At 51.2% G+C, this 14,429-nt stretch overlaps 8 protein-coding genes across 8 annotated transcripts; 3 read left to right on the top strand and 5 right to left on the bottom strand.

The window, feature by feature from the left end:
• Positions 1–122: 122 nt before the first annotated feature.
• On the bottom strand, positions 123–754 carry BO79DRAFT_247000 (elongin C). The gene is made up of 2 exons (XM_025685615.1): positions 519–754; positions 123–439 (listed from the first exon to the last, which is right to left on the bottom strand). Exons 1-2 carry the CDS (start codon positions 652–654, stop codon positions 252–254), a joined length of 324 nt encoding a protein of 107 aa, XP_025537140.1. The 5' UTR covers positions 655–754; the 3' UTR covers positions 123–251.
• A 400-nt stretch (positions 755–1,154) lies between these two features.
• BO79DRAFT_153884 (SDR family NAD(P)-dependent oxidoreductase) lies at positions 1,155–2,331 on the top strand (the record flags this gene model as incomplete). Its single annotated transcript, XM_025678734.1, has 3 exons — positions 1,155–1,583; positions 1,678–2,095; positions 2,168–2,331. 3 exons carry the CDS (start codon positions 1,155–1,157, stop codon positions 2,329–2,331), a joined length of 1,011 nt encoding a protein of 336 aa, XP_025537139.1.
• A 151-nt stretch (positions 2,332–2,482) lies between these two features.
• BO79DRAFT_289256 (E1 ubiquitin-activating protein ubaB) lies at positions 2,483–5,261 on the bottom strand. Its single transcript, XM_025688761.1, has 6 exons — positions 4,875–5,261; positions 4,593–4,763; positions 4,252–4,488; positions 4,059–4,183; positions 3,947–4,011; positions 2,483–3,899 (listed from the first exon to the last, which is right to left on the bottom strand). The coding sequence occupies exons 1-6, from the start codon at positions 4,932–4,934 to the stop codon at positions 2,707–2,709; spliced, it is 1,851 nt and encodes a 616-aa protein (XP_025537138.1). The 5' UTR covers positions 4,935–5,261; the 3' UTR covers positions 2,483–2,706.
• On the bottom strand, positions 5,057–5,618 carry BO79DRAFT_37842 (uncharacterized protein). The gene has a single exon (XM_025689155.1). The coding sequence runs from the start codon at positions 5,462–5,464 to the stop codon at positions 5,180–5,182; it is 285 nt and encodes a 94-aa protein (XP_025537137.1). The 5' UTR covers positions 5,465–5,618; the 3' UTR covers positions 5,057–5,179.
• Positions 5,619–7,095: 1,477 nt separating this feature from the next.
• Positions 7,096–8,693, top strand: BO79DRAFT_239310 (queuosine 5'-phosphate N-glycosylase/hydrolase). The gene is made up of 4 exons (XM_025684903.1): positions 7,096–7,643; positions 7,698–7,852; positions 7,912–8,143; positions 8,203–8,693. The coding sequence occupies exons 1-4, from the start codon at positions 7,229–7,231 to the stop codon at positions 8,628–8,630; spliced, it is 1,230 nt and encodes a 409-aa protein (XP_025537136.1). The 5' UTR covers positions 7,096–7,228; the 3' UTR covers positions 8,631–8,693.
• A 264-nt stretch (positions 8,694–8,957) lies between these two features.
• On the bottom strand, positions 8,958–10,534 carry BO79DRAFT_246997 (uncharacterized protein; the record flags this gene model as incomplete). Its single annotated transcript, XM_025685614.1, has 2 exons — positions 10,219–10,534; positions 8,958–10,146 (listed from the first exon to the last, which is right to left on the bottom strand). The coding sequence occupies exons 1-2, from the start codon at positions 10,401–10,403 to the stop codon at positions 8,958–8,960; spliced, it is 1,374 nt and encodes a 457-aa protein (XP_025537135.1). The 5' UTR covers positions 10,404–10,534.
• Positions 10,535–10,683: 149 nt separating this feature from the next.
• Positions 10,684–11,819, top strand: cyp5 (putative peptidyl-prolyl cis-trans isomerase). The gene is made up of 3 exons (XM_025684902.1): positions 10,684–10,728; positions 10,795–10,860; positions 10,937–11,819. The coding sequence occupies exons 1-3, from the start codon at positions 10,717–10,719 to the stop codon at positions 11,498–11,500; spliced, it is 642 nt and encodes a 213-aa protein (XP_025537134.1). The 5' UTR covers positions 10,684–10,716; the 3' UTR covers positions 11,501–11,819.
• A 1-nt stretch (position 11,820) lies between these two features.
• Positions 11,821–13,744, bottom strand: zpr1 (zinc finger-containing protein ZPR1). The gene is made up of 2 exons (XM_025684901.1): positions 13,484–13,744; positions 11,821–13,409 (listed from the first exon to the last, which is right to left on the bottom strand). The coding sequence occupies exons 1-2, from the start codon at positions 13,607–13,609 to the stop codon at positions 12,150–12,152; spliced, it is 1,386 nt and encodes a 461-aa protein (XP_025537133.1). The 5' UTR covers positions 13,610–13,744; the 3' UTR covers positions 11,821–12,149.
• Between the last annotated feature and the right edge of the window lie 685 nt (positions 13,745–14,429).

The raw sequence follows: 14,429 nt of genomic DNA, 5'->3' as shown, positions 1-14,429 counted from the left end.
AGTTATATACCCAGATTCTAACGCCACCCTACCATCTGTAAAGAAGCTGAAACCACGACCACCAAACTCCATATGATATACCATAGAGACATAGAGCCATCATGTCGCGTTATTCGTAAAATCCCAAGCCATCCCACTGCAATAAAACTAATGCCACAATCAGTACAAACCCCGCACCAACCAACCCAACTCAATCCACTTACCTACACTATACAAAGAATGACGGACCAAATCAAACCAACCCACCTCAATCAAGCATCCAAATAATCCGCCGCCATCAACAACTCCAAACACAACTCCGGCGGAATATCCATATCCGGAACGTACGTCTGGTTCTTATTTTTCTCATTGTAGCAGAAATACTCGCATACTTTTTCTAGCACGATGCCGCTGATATTCTCGAGGACGCATCGACCGGTAACAGATTCTGAAAACCGACCTATAGAAAAACCAACCAGTTAGCAAAGATGTCCACCACTAGCATGCGAATGTGAAGTGAAGAGAGAAAGAAAACTCACTAGACGGCTCTAACATGCGACGTATCGTCCCGGACACACAGGCTGTGCTGCGGGGGATGACGAATTCGAATCCATCGCCGGACACCAGAGTCACGTATTCGGACTGTGAGGAGGAGGAGGGAACTGAGGCGGACATGGTGTGAGGGAGTGGGTGGCGGAGATGTATAAATAAATAAGTGAGTAGTAGATGGAGCAAACGAGAGAGATGGAATTGGATGGAAATATGGCAAAGATAGTACGAGACGCGGCGCGGTGCGGCGGGCGATAAGTGAGTAATAATCGGCTTTGGTTCCGCGATTTAATTTAGGCTGCGGTTACTTGATAGGCTCCAGTTTCGGGGTGGTCCGTGCTTAAGCTCCGATGCCGATGCTGTCACTTCTTTTGATTGTCTAGTTAACTATCTTTATTCTGGTGTCTGTTGTGTAGAAAATTATACACAATTAGTTGCAGGTTTGGGAACAAGGGTTCTGTTAAGTAGGGAGTAGTAAGTTGTGCAACATTCCTCTACAACACATCGACTAATCAGTTGTAGTATTCTCTCACTCTGTGCAAAACTACCGAAGGAGCCCGGTATACCTTAAGACTATACACTTCTTCCGCTCCTAGTACAGATGCTATAAACCCATTTATCACACCATGAGACATCAAAGAAACATCCTACGCCTTCCTGGCGTACCCCTCAGGCTTCAGGCACCTCACAATCACCTCCCACACCTCCACCTCTCCACTCAACGAGCATACTCCCAATTCACCCCCTCCAACCGCCTCTCCAACCGAACATGCATGATCACAGGCGGAACATCCGGCATCGGATTCGCCATCGCGGAGCGCTTCCTCCAAGAAGGTGCTTCACGAGTGATCCTAATCGGACGATCCTACGAGCGACTCTACAACGCCGCATCTCGCCTTCAAATCGACTCACCAGCCATCCCCTCCACGGAACCCTCCCAACCCATCACAAACCCAGAGAAACACCAACTCCTCGAATCCTCGCCCAGAATCAGCCTCCTAATCGGCGACATCGCCGACGCAGGGTCCTGGACGCGCGAGCTCGAGAAAGCAATGGTACGTACATCCTCCTTCACCTCCCTCCCTACAATCCATACCAGTATGTTAGAGAAAGACCATCCTCAAATAACACCATGAACGAGCACCACAGCAAGCCACAAACCCGGACATCCTCATCAACGCCGCCGGCCTCTCCATCTCCTCCATTCTCCCGAAATCCGAACCAACGGATATCTCACGTATCCTGCGCACGAACCTCGAAGGAGCCCTTCTCACTTCTCGAGCGTTCATCCGCGCCTCGATCCGCAATCGGATGAAGAAATCTACCCTCACCACTACCGCCACCACCAGCACTAGTGGAAATCCCGCATCATCAAAATGCATAATCAACATCTCCTCCCTGCTCGCCCACAAATCCGGAACCGGCGCGGTTCCCTACGCAGCATCAAAAGCCGGAGTGCTCGGTCTGACGAGATCAGTCGCCGTTGAGGCGGCGGCGTCGCTGCGTGATGTGGTGGTTAGATCGAATGCGATTGTGCCGGGGTATATTGAGACGCCTATGATTTCTGGTATGTCCTTCCCTCATATTAATCCTTCATTGTTATTTATAGTGAGGATGGATTACTGATGCTTGGTGCGAGGAATAGATTTCTCAGATGGCGAAACGGCCCGGTTGAAGGAGAGTATCCCCGTGCGACGATTCGGGAGACCGGAGGAGGTTGCGGATGCGGCGGTGTTTTTGGCGCAGAATGAGTATGCGAATAATTGTGTGTTGAATTTGGATGGGGGGTTGAGTGCTATTTAGTATCTTGATGGGGTTGGAAGTATGATGAACTGAACTGTAATATGTGTGTACGATATTTAGATGTGGTGACTTATAACTAATAAGAGCATCTTCTCCATCAAAATGAGCTTAATCTATCCAGCATTTCACAGAAACAGAAACAACATAGCTAGTAATCATCCATTCTATCGAAACCGATCATGCGGGGTTTGTGTATGCGAAGTAGCGTGATAAAGTATTTTACATGAGAATAGTAAACAGGAATAACACAAAAGCAACAAAACCCAGATCAATCATTCATGCGCCAGATCTGCAAAGCCAAGAGAGCAAATAGTAAATGTCACTATGTTGGTCGAAGATGCCGAACCCCAATTATCTACCCACCTTGGTATCATTTTAATCATCATCAATCAGGATTGCGCCGCCGTTTGCCTCGTCCAGGACGATAGGATTGGCTCCGTCACCATCCGCGATAGACATCGCTGCCACTCGCTTGGCTGGGTTGTCGCCGTTGCTAAGTCCGGCTTCGTCTGCGTCGCGCTTCCGCTTGCCTGCTCCGTTGACGGGCTCGGACTCGGCCTCGGGGGCTGCAGGTGCGGGTGCCTTTGGCTTGCGAGGGATGTCGGGAACAGATTCCAGGGAGGCGGGTTTCTGGTCTTCTGTGAATTGAGAGGCCTCGGTCGCGAGCACAATAAGTTCGAGGTTGACGCGGGGCTGGTCGTCCTCTTCGTCGATGACGGTGATGAAACTCTCGTTTTTGACCCCGAGGTCAGTCAATTTCTTGGGCAGGTTGTCCTCTAGATCGGGGTCGTAGATGGTTCCTAGTTCGGTGTTGATGGAGAACTCTTCACCGTAACCCAGCTGCGATCGGAGGATATCCTGGACCAGGTTCTCCAGTGTCGCGCGCTGAGGATCGATCTTCAGCCTGGCGTGAGTCACGGAACACACTGGACAATTGGGGTTTGGAGGCTGCAAAGAATCGGAGTTGATCGCACGAACACCGCTGCGTTCGAGGAAGACCATCTTGGCCTGATCGTACTCCCCTCTTAGAACTTTGTAAGCCTGCAAGACACAGAGACCAGCCGTCATGGCGTTGGTGGTTGCAATAGCTGGGATGATGTTGCCAGCCATCTGTTTCGTGTCGAACTTGGACTTGGGATCGATCTTGAAGATGCTGGCCCGCAAATTGGCAGTGGCGGCGACGAAGTCCAGAGTGTCGACGTCGTCCTTGTCGAAGACTAGTATAGGCTTCACGTCACTCTTCGTGGTGTCCTGCAGGGTCTTGAGCCGCTTGCTCAATCGATCTAGACTGTCCTTGAAGACGACAAAGTCCTCAGCAAGAGTCCAGACTTTCTGGTCATTGCAGGAAACCACAGGTTCGATGCCCGAAGACTCCTCTTGTAGCTTGTGGAAATCCAGAGGCTCCGGGGGGTCTCGCGTCTTCCACATGTCTTCCATGCCTCGTAACCGATCTATGTCCTCCTGAAATACTTTTTCGAATACTTTCTGCGCAAATTCATCGGAGCCCATGGATTGACGGATCTCCTTGAGGGCCTGAGCCTCCCTGCGGAGGTTCTCAATCTCTTCGGCTAGTACGCATTAGCCAGTGTCAATCAACGTCGCAATTCCAACTCACAGTTTTCGGCATCTTCCGAGTGATCAAATTCGCTCGAGTCATCCTCGCTTATGCCGAAGAGCTCACTATGTACATTAGCAATTATGCATGAGGTTGCCGCCTGATGACTTACGGAAAAAGGTAGCTCTTGGCCCAGACGATACAGTGGATCGGCTGACTGGGTGTACTGCGGATAGTGCAGACCGGGAACGACTTGGGGACCTCCTTGGAGTTACAATCGTAGCATTCCGTGACGCCCTAGCAGTTGTCAGCGGTCGCGCCTAACCAGTCGTAGAGACACAGAAGGTAGGGACTTAACGGCGCACCTTCTTGATGACCTGGACTTGGCCGTTGAACCCCGTTGTTCCACTCTCCACTAGCGGCACATTGGCTGCCAAGCACATCCTATTCACATGGCGTCGAGCATCGAGGTTGTCCAAAGCGTTGAAGACGACATCAAATGTCGCAAACCAGTCAACGTTGAACTGGTCATCCTTGATGTTCGCATGGTATGCTTCAAGCTTCGCACCGGGCTGGAACTTGTGGGCGACTTCCTTCGCAACCTAGATATAGCGCCACCAACCGTCAGGATCTCGTTCGGAAGGATGGAAAGGACGGAAATGGGAGGGGATGTAGGTAGTAAGACGTTCGGAGGGATTTGACGCACCAATGCTTTGGGTTTCTTGATGTGTTCGAAGCGGAAAAGGAATTGGCGGTTGAGATTGCTCAGATCGATGGTGTCGAGGTCGATGATATGGATTTCGCCGAACCCGGAGAGCAGGAGGTTCTTCAGCAATTCGCATCCGATGCCACCAGCACCCACGAGAAGCACACGCGACTAGAAAAGCGAATCAAGGAAAATAGTTAGCACGGCTATGCGCCAGCTGAGCTTCTTGCTAAAAGAGAAGCGTCAAGGAGAATAAGCGTGGGGGGTGATGGGGAGCGGTACCTCTTTGATTCGTCTGGCTAGAGTCCCGAGCGAGCGCTTAAGATAAGTCTCCCGCGTCATGGTTGCGGCGCGGAGACGGACAGTAGATCGAAACGGAGACTATCGAAGTCAGAGCGGACGAAAAGGCATCGCCGAACAAAGGAGCTGTTTGCAAGGCGCTAATTGAGGGAATGGAGGTAGGCAGAAGACAATGAGAGGCAGAAGTGAAAGTAGGAAGAAGCTCCGGCGGAGAGGAAGAAGTCCGGAAGCAGTTGAGGAAGGAAGGTTGAAGTCAGGAAGAATGAAGTAACAATCCCGAGCCCACTTCAACTTCCCCCGAATTGCAGTACTTCTTTTCCCTTCAACCCCATCATCACCACAGGGTGGGGGATCCCAGGTGAATCAAATCCATGCCCAGCAACAAACCCGATGTTTGACTGCAGGCTGATGCAAAAATAAAAAAATACAAAAATTAAAAAAGAAGTTCTAACCCTCCAGCTGTCCGTCACATTTGTCTTGTCCAATGCAACCAAAGCGGATCGGCCAGTCTTGATGGCGATCGTCCCGCATCCGATCGCATTTCCCTGTTTGTCGCACCAACACGAGGCCATTTGAACTATCAGTCTGTCGATTTACTTACTCTCTGCTGCGTGCTTGTGTCCTTGTCAGATGTTGCTATCAGGTACTTTTCACTTACTTGCCGCTCAAATGTCGCCAACCCTCAAATGCGACTGATGCATCTCACGAGCCCAGCATGTGAGAGCTCACATTCCTACCTTTTACTCCTCCACGATGGTTGGGCGACTCCTGCACGGTATAGAACTAGCAGGGGGGGTTCTCATGCCGGAGCTGAGTACCCAGCGCCAAAAATCAGACGTTGACAATGTACTTTGCATGTTCTGGATCTTTCATAGTGGGGGCTGTACTTGATGGATGTCGGGCTTTTCTACGAAGTATCTCTAGGCCGTGGAATTTATCGAATCCCATCCACGTCGTACTGTATGGCCAGGCCATGAGGCTGACAGATCGGCAGAGCTCGAAGACGTACAGTCCTACAGAGTGAAACCTGAAATACAGCCGTGCGAAAGTGCCAAAAGACTGTCTGTCTTCTTTATTCGCGGCGCTCTCCGTGATATCCTTGGCCTTACCTAATCATCACTAACCACAGCTAGTAAATTCATCATAAAGACGACCAGTTAGGTGGGACGCCACGGGCTTTCTATGGCCCGTTGTTGGGGGGTCGCAGTCAGCGAAACATCGCCAAAGTTGTAGGAGACATTCGTAGGTACTTGTCTTGCTCAGCACTAACGCGCTTTGCGGAAACGCAGAATCAACGTCGGAAGCAGGCTGTCTCTTCAACAGGGGGTGGATGGATACAGAAGCATCTGAGTCAAGTAGCAGGTCACCTTCCACAGCTAACTGTGCTATAGAGATAGCTCACTTTCCGCCTCAGAATGTTGCGCACACGTCTACTCTGTTGTTGTACAATCGCACAACTTAGTGGTAGCATGTCGACTAATACGGATTTCCGGGCTTAGATCCATAATGAACTTTAACGCAGTATACTAGTCTACCAGTAGTTGCTGTCTACTACAAAGTATAAGCATTGACGACGGGCTTTTTCATTGGCGGAACAAGGCCAACGTCTGAATGGAGTCAAGGATGGGGAAAAGGAACAGTGGCTGGCTTTGCTGTGTAACAACCAACCAGGCCAGCATACTTCCATGAATCCGACAGGCTCTTCCGGGTATGTGTGTATCCGAGCTTCAACCCCAAGATTTTTCCAAGGAAGATTGGTGGTCGAACCAAGACTAAATCAGCAAGACTTAAACTAGATTATCGCATTGATTAATTGACTGTCACCAAACGTCTTAAAAAAGTGGTACCCGCAAAGGAGATAAGATACCCTTGCTTACATAACCAGCACTTATCGGACCAAAAAGTTGAAGCTGGAAATTCCCGATAAAAGAATTGAGGGACATGAAAATACCAATAAGCAGGACTTTGTTGACGGGGTCGATTGATTAGGACACCGCTTCCTAGACGACATTGGAGAATTACCTCCCGTAGATAAATAACTTGGTAGTGCGTGAATTTCCGCTGGGAGATTCGCCTTGGAGCCTGCCTTTGGCCCGATCGCCCTTTCTGGCAACAACCGTCTTTGATCCAAAGACAGTCGCTCGTGGGGATTTCCCATTTTCAATCCGTTTTCCTCTTTCCCTCCATCTCCCTCCCCTTTCCTCGCTATCGCCTCTGCCGTGAGCCCGGAGTTCGCTGCTTCTCCGTCTTCTCCTCGCCAATTTCGCTCTACACTTCGGTTGGCACCTAACCGTGCAAAAAAAGTGTCATCGGGCAAGACCTGTCCCCCTGGAGCTATGTCGGACGACGAAGCAGACCCCGAGTTGATTGCGCTTCTGCGCAAGACACTGGGACTAGGAGGCTCTTCTGATCCTCGAACCGCAGAGACAAAAGTGTTGGAAAATGCACAATACGCTTTCGACAATGCTATCGACGTCGCATTAAACCCCTCCAAGACGAAAGAAGCCGCGGAGACGATATGGAACCTGATGCAGAAGAAAGAATACTCGACGCAAACATGGTCGGAGCACGAATTACACCCTAAAGCGAAAGACGAAAACACCGTCGACTTCATTTTCACCATGGATCTCCTCAACTTCAGTTTCTGGTCGGAGCTCCCTAGCGAGAAGCGCTTCGCGATTGAGTACCGGGGAAGGAAGTGGACAGGCTACTGGAGCTTGGTCGCTGCCTTGCAGAGAGCTTTGGATGAGGGTAGGTCTATTTGCGGCACGCTAAGCAAGAGACGCCAGAATCTGACTGTTATAGACATTCCGATCACCACGCCGGAGTTTTGGACCAAGGAAGATGAATGTACTGAGGAACTCATCAAGCATGTCTTCCGCTCGGCCACCGATGAAGAGATTCCTTTGCTCCAGGAACGTCTTCAATGCCTGCGAGAGGCAGGTCGAGTTCTTTGCAGGGTATGTCCTTCGCCATTTACTTCGCCTGCGCCGGATGCTAATCAATTCCCCATCTGCAGGAGTATGAAGGTAGTTTTGTCAACTGCATCTACAACTCCAACTACTCTGCGGCTTCGCTAGTCAATTTGCTGGCAGAGAGCTTCTCCTGCTTCCGGGACGAGACAACCTTCCACGGGCGGAGAGTGCGGATCTACAAGCGGGCTCAGATCTTGGTTGCGGACCTTTGGGCTTGCTTCAATGGTGAGGGGTATGGAGAGTTTAACGATATTGATAAAATCACCATGTTTGCAGGTAAACCTCTTGACTTCCTTCCTGCACACCTTGCTTGAACTCTGGCTCATATTTTATAGACTATCGAATCCCTCAGATGCTCCACCAACTCGGCTGTATGTCATACTCGCCGCCCTTGGAAAGCCACATACGCAGGTTGCAGCCGATCCCTAGCGGGTCCAACTGGGAGATTGAGCTTCGAGCAACCAGTATCTGGTGTGTCGAATTGATTAGAAGGGAAATCGAACGCCGACACCCAGAAACCAGGGTGAACCCGACGGTGAAGCTCAACAAAGACAAGGAGGCAGAAGAAGACGAAGACGCCGAAGATCACCAGCAGAAATGCTCAACCCAGAAATTTGTCAAGAAGGAGACCGTCCAAAAACCCGCTGGGATGGGCGTGAACGCTATCTTGATAGATTTCTTCCTCTACGACACCATGAAAGAAATCGAGAAGACCGGACAGGAGTCCATCCCGCATCATCGGACAAGGAGTATCTGGTATTAGACTGGCGGCAAAGCATATCATCTGCGTTTGTTTTTGTCTCTATCGGCTTTTTCAACACTATACCCCGTTGCTTAACTTGGCCACGCATTGCATTCAAAGGTTGCTTTTCGGGTGGGTGATGGGTATAGACTTGCATACATTGTGATAATGATACCATAGCATTGCTTTTTAACTTCACCCTTACTTGTGGGCTTCTGTACACCATTTTTAATCATTCATTACAACCCACTGACCCAATCAAACAACAATATTGTTCTACCCCCAAAGAACCATCATCTCACTGCATGGGTATCTCATCTGTATTAATCTATATCATTCCAAATACTCCTAAACAGCCTGAGCCGTCCTCTCAATCTGCTCAATCCGCGCCAGCATATCCGCCTTCCACTCGAGATAATCCTCCCTGCGATCCTCACTCAACCAATCCACCCGATCCTGCATCATCGTCCCCAACCCTGGAAGCAGTCCCCGTCTGGAAGACTTGCCCGCAACCAAAGCCCCCCTCCCAGAGACCATCAACCTGCCCCTACCCCCATCCTCCTCGACAACCCCACCCACCAGCTCATCCCCCAAAGCGCCTTCATCTCCATCCAACTCCCCAGCCAACGGCACATTCTCAAACCACTCCTTCCCATGAGCCCACCCCTGCTCCATAACCAATGCAATCCACTGATCCACATCCTCCCGATGCCGCCTCTCCGTCGACGGAAGGCCCAGACTAACCAGCGCAGTCTGCCGCATCTCCGAGAACGTCTTCTTATCCATCTTCTTCGCCTCCGCTGCCTCCTTGGCACTATCATCGCCCAATGACCCCGGTTGTCGGCGACGAGCAAGCACCAGGAAATACACAGCAACAATCAACGCATTGATGATTTCCTTGAAATCTTCATCGTTCTCTTTATCCTTCGCTAGGATAACTGGTTCGAGGAACTCCATCATCTCCTCGTCGATCTCTTCGTCGTGTTTCGCCGTCGCTTCGGATATCAGGTAGAGGATGGTAGATACACCGGCGAAGATGTGAGGTGGAAGGGTTCGAGAGATAGGTGGTCGAGACCATGTGCTCATGCGCGGTGCGGGGGTTGAAAGCGTCTTGCAGACGGTCCGGATGGAAGTCATCACCCAGCTAGGGGCGTCGGCGATGATGGTTGAGCCGGAGAGGCCATTTGCACGGAACTTGGGGATTTTCTGGGGTCGAGGTGATGGTGAGGGTCTGTCGGCGTCGGTGTGTGAGAGTGCGCGCTTGAGAGGGGTGGATTTCGTGGGTGTGTTTTGTTGGTGTTGCTGTATCCCTCGCGGAGTAGCAGTTGCGGTGGTCTTTGATGGGGTCCTCTGCGTGCCCTTTCTTGGTGTTGAGGGTGCTGATCCGGCGCGAGAGGGTGTCCCTGGGGCTGAGGCGCTTGCGCGGGCATTTCCGGTTGAGAGGGATCGGTCCAGGAAGGCGTAGAGCTTTTTGTAGGCGCGAGGGGGGCATGGGGGGTGGCCGAGGAGAGGGGGAAGTTTGAGAGCGCGGGTTAACCTATAATCGTGAGGGTGTAGTTAGAATCAATGCATATAGAAGACTGGTGTATGAGAATGGCAGACTACACACCTCTTGCAAGCGATTTCAGCGCACGCATACGGCCGAGCGATCTCTTCTTCAGGCTTCAGGCTGCTGGAGAAGCTGCGCGATTGGGCGACGAGTGATATGGCGAGACTGAGGAGCTCTTGAGGGAGGTCTTGCGCGTGTGTAGGCAGTAGCGTGGCCAACGCTTGCTCGACAGGCCTATTGTTCATGGTGGTGAATAACAGTAGATTAAGATGCGATGATGATATGTTGTCGAAAGGAATTGGGTGTGTCTAATCGCAAAATAAAACAGATGGCATATGCTGAGAAATACCCATGTACCGTATACAGCAAAACAAATCGTAGAGTATATTGTGAAGTTGATGTAGGAATGGGATGTGGTTCTGCTGGATGGAATATCACGACCGTCATGTGATCTGCAGATAAATGCGCTCCGCATCGATGATCGCCGCAGCTCTCCGTCGTTCATTGCGCCTGCACTCTATCAATCGATTATCAGCAGATAGCACAGACTCACACACCATGTCTGTAACAGTGAGTCCATTCCCCCAAATTACACCACCATCAGTGCCAGCAAACACGACTAACCACCAACTCCAGCTCCACACCACCCACGGCGACCTCAAAGTCGAGCTCTTCTGCGAAGCGGTCCCCAAAACAGCAGAGGTACATACTTCCCTCCCTCCCTCACTCGCACACCTCACTCCACATCCCCAAATGAGCCCAACTAACCACCACACAGAACTTCATCGCCCTCTGCGCCAGCGGCGCATACAACAACACGCCCTTCCACCGCCTCATCCCGGGCTTCATGATCCAAGGCGGCGACATCTCGTTGAACCCCTCCCTCACCTCCTCCTCATCCAGCTCTAAACCCCCTCTCCCCTTCGAAGACATCCCCAAAGGCGGCACCTCGATCCACCACCCGCAAGCTCTAAACCAAGAGATCCACCTCCCAGCACTAAAGCACAACACGCGGGGTATCCTCTCAATGGCATCCCGCCCCGTGAAGGATCGCACCGCACCAGGATCGCAAGGCGCCACAGGGGCAACTATAAACGGAAGCCAGTTCTTCGTGACGTTTGCGCCGGCGCCGCATTTGGATGGCGCGAGTACGGTTTTTGGGAAAGTGCTGAATCTGACGGCGCAGGATGAGGGCGGGGATGTGTTGGGGAGTTTGGAGAAGGCGAATGTTAAGGTTGATAAGAAGGGGAGGGTGGTGCAGCCGAAGGAGGGAGAGGAGGGGGGTTTTGAGCCGTTGAGGATTGAGAGGGTTACAATTCATGCGAATCCGTTTGCCAAGTGAGGTGGGGGTATTTGTGGTTGGTTGATATGTTTTGAAGAAGGGTTGGTTGGTATGGTCATGGCCATGCTTTATGTCAATTGTGAGATGTGAAGACGCCTTGCTTGATGCAAACTGGAAACTATATGCGTCATAGGTGTCGCTCTTGCAATGGCTCAGCTCGCCTCACTACTTAAGGCTACCAGCGTCGCTCGATACCTCATACAAGGTCCGTGGTGGACTGAGGTTTGAGCTGATAGAGATGCTGGGTCGAATCAGATACAGAGCGATAAACCGATTGGGATCGCCAATCTACTACATTATAATGATAAATGAAACTGACAGACGGTCATCTATACATGGTTCGTATATGATATCTCTAAAAGCACACATCATCAATGAACTTTTTTTCACAACCCATGGATATCACCCCCAAACTATGAGTAACAAAAAGTGGAACACCCCACAACCACACCATATGACAATGCCAACATGCACCGGATATCTAAAAGCAAAACAAAAGAAAACAAGGCCAAACGTAAAACGTCATCGCAATGCATATATACGAAGGGGCCAAGCGTGTGAAGTTCATGCACATCGTAACAGAGACAAGACCAAGGTCATCAAAGAGAAACGCGAAAGCAGAGTCTAACGGGTATAACGGAGGTATTTATCACTGCTGCTCATCAGCAGGCTTGTTCTCCGCGTCCTGCTCGTATCCCTCCGTCTTCATGTCCTTCAGACCGAGCTCCTCTTCCTCCTCATCAGTGCGGGTGTACTCCTCCGTCTTGATCTGGGGATCAGCGGCAGGAGCACACAGGTCCTGGACGTAGCTGTTGGCCATGGGGTCCTCGAGGGTGATGACGAACTTCATCTCGCCGCTAATAGCAGCGTCGAGACGCTTGAAGAAGCGCTCCCACTTCTCCTTGTCGGAGGAGGCCATGCTGTCTCCGCCGGAGCCGGTGGTGTCGTCGATGTCATAGATCTGACCGCGCAGCTGGTCGCGGATCTCGGTGAGAAGACCCTCGACGGTGGTGAAACGACCACCCAAGGTACCGGGCTGGACGGTAACCTCGAGCTGCTCACTGTAGAGCGCGCAGGTGTCGGACTTAAGGATATCACGGGCAAGATCGGTCTCGTTCTCGACACTGAGGGTGATACGCTTGCCCTTCTCGGGGACCTCGCCACCAGTCTTAACTTCACTGGTGCGGTATCCGCAGTGTTCACAGGAGGTACCCCAGACGTACACCTCCTTGAAGTAGGGGATGTCCAATTTCTTGAAGTTGGTAAAGCACTCCTTGCTGCAGCCAGGGCATTCGGAGGGCAGGCTATAAACTTTTCCTGCGATAATATCGTCCTCCTCGGCTTCGGCGGTACCTTCATGCTGCACAGCGTTGGGGTCGGCAGCGATACCAAGCTGTTCATTCTGCTCGTGGGTACGAGGGTAGTCGCGGCGCTTGTACTTCTTGACGTCATCGGCGGTGGTGGGAGCAATCCAAGAGTTACCAGTAGGGTCGTCGAGGGAGACAGTGAAGGGGTATCCCTCGCGGTCGAGCATGCTCTTGAGCCTATCAATGATGGGCACGAGGGCATCGTGGAGTTCAGGGGCCTGTTCCTTGCGAAGAGGCTGCTCGCTGGAGAGAGACTCGTAAATATTCTGGATAACACCCTCGACGGTGGTCATCTGGCCGTCGGTCTTGGGCATCTCGATACCCAGAGTCTCGAGCTTGAAGATCGAGGTATCACTGCGAATGACCTGGCGCTGCATGTCGGTCTCGTTCTCAACTTCGAGGGTGTACTTGGCGCCCTTCTCCTGGATCTGGCCGGCAGACTTGACGGAGTTGTTCTTGAAGTGGCAGTGCTCGCATTCGAACGATTCGAGGATAATGTCACGGAAGAAGGGCACACGAAGGAGCAGGAGTCTGGTGGTACCCTGTTTGCAAAGTTAGACTCGTCATCCACGACAAGAAACATGATGTATTTAGAGATCACTAAGGAAACACTTACGTTCTCGTGGCAGTTGGTGCAAAGACTCTCCAAGCTCATAACACCGGTGTCATCATTGCGCTCCACCAGATCACCGGGCTTCTGGAATTGCGACTCGGGCTGAGTCTGGTTCTCGTCGGCGGACATTGTGAAGGGGGTATAAACACTGGGTTGGAATTACAGTGATAGAGAGGTGCTGAAAAGAATACAAAGATCAAAGGACCGTTTGCGCCAAAGAACACAAAAATGAAGGCGACAGGAAAATTTAAGCAGCAATGGCGGGAACGTTCCTTTACATTCCACTATCGCCGTGGCGGGGCAAGTTTTTTTTTTGGAGGGGCACCCGAGTATTAGTCAGCCGGGGTTATTGGGCGCCAGAAATAGCATGATTTTAAAGATATTATAGATGGATCCGCGATTGTTGCAATAATATCCTAGTATGCTTATTAATAGTATATATTGTGGTCATGTAGACATAGACATTTCCGCAGCCATCTCCTGAATTCTATGCAGGACGTTGCACACATCACACCCAACCGTCGGCTAAAAGCACTGTATGCTTCCGCCCAATAACCCTGCTGTAGTTAGCCAAGCCAACTTATGGGGACTGGGGAGACTTATATGAAAAAATTGGGCCGTTCCCCCGAAGAGGAACGGCGGGTTCACCGACTAAAAACACCCCGGACTGTTCGGCTACTATACTTCAGGCAGTACATCCTCTCCCTTTCCTGTACGGAATCCCGAGTTCCATTGCAGTGCCACCGTGAACATCAACAGAGCGCCTTCTCTTCGTAGCTAGCTCAGCCCGATCCTGAAAGAAACACCAGCATCCAGGCAATATGGCATGGGAAACAACGCGAAATCCAAGCAGACAAGCCTAAACTTTGATCCCCGTCAAGAGGTCCCGCAGAGAATTCCCAGTACGAATCCCAAAGCCCACAATGCTGGAAGATGATGCTTCGACCAA

The sequence above is a fragment of the Aspergillus costaricaensis genome, assembly GCF_003184835.1.
Source record: "Aspergillus costaricaensis CBS 115574 unplaced genomic scaffold BO79scaffold_26, whole genome shotgun sequence".
Classification (NCBI taxonomy): Eukaryota; Fungi; Ascomycota; class Eurotiomycetes; order Eurotiales; family Aspergillaceae; genus Aspergillus; species Aspergillus costaricensis.
The sequence above is the reverse complement of the archived record's forward strand: the minus strand, read 5'-3'. Positions and strand labels throughout refer to the sequence as shown.

Coding starts and splice junctions, on each gene's coding strand:
- zpr1 (XM_025684901.1), bottom strand. CDS start 13,609: ATGTCCGCCGACGAGAACCAGACTCAGCCCGAGTCGCAATTCCAGAAG. Junction 13,410..13,483: donor GCACCAACTGCCACGAGAAC/GTAAGTGTTTCC, acceptor CTTTGCAAACAG/GGTACCACCAGACTCCTGCT.
- BO79DRAFT_289256 (XM_025688761.1), bottom strand. CDS start 4,934: ATGACGCGGGAGACTTATCTTAAGCGCTCGCTCGGGACTCTAGCCAGA. Junction 4,764..4,874: donor TAGCCAGACGAATCAAAGAG/GTACCGCTCCCC, acceptor TCGCTTTTCTAG/TCGCGTGTGCTTCTCGTGGG. Junction 4,489..4,592: donor TCAAGAAACCCAAAGCATTG/GTGCGTCAAATC, acceptor CGCTATATCTAG/GTTGCGAAGGAAGTCGCCCA.
- BO79DRAFT_239310 (XM_025684903.1), top strand. CDS start 7,229: ATGTCGGACGACGAAGCAGACCCCGAGTTGATTGCGCTTCTGCGCAAG. Junction 7,644..7,697: donor GCAGAGAGCTTTGGATGAGG/GTAGGTCTATTT, acceptor TGACTGTTATAG/ACATTCCGATCACCACGCCG. Junction 8,144..8,202: donor TAAAATCACCATGTTTGCAG/GTAAACCTCTTG, acceptor CATATTTTATAG/ACTATCGAATCCCTCAGATG.
- cyp5 (XM_025684902.1), top strand. Junction 10,861..10,936: donor CGGTCCCCAAAACAGCAGAG/GTACATACTTCC, acceptor ACCACCACACAG/AACTTCATCGCCCTCTGCGC.
- BO79DRAFT_247000 (XM_025685615.1), bottom strand. CDS start 654: ATGTCCGCCTCAGTTCCCTCCTCCTCCTCACAGTCCGAATACGTGACT. Junction 440..518: donor TCGCATGTTAGAGCCGTCTA/GTGAGTTTTCTT, acceptor GTTTTTCTATAG/GTCGGTTTTCAGAATCTGTT.
- BO79DRAFT_37842 (XM_025689155.1), bottom strand. CDS start 5,464: ATGGCCTCGTGTTGGTGCGACAAACAGGGAAATGCGATCGGATGCGGG.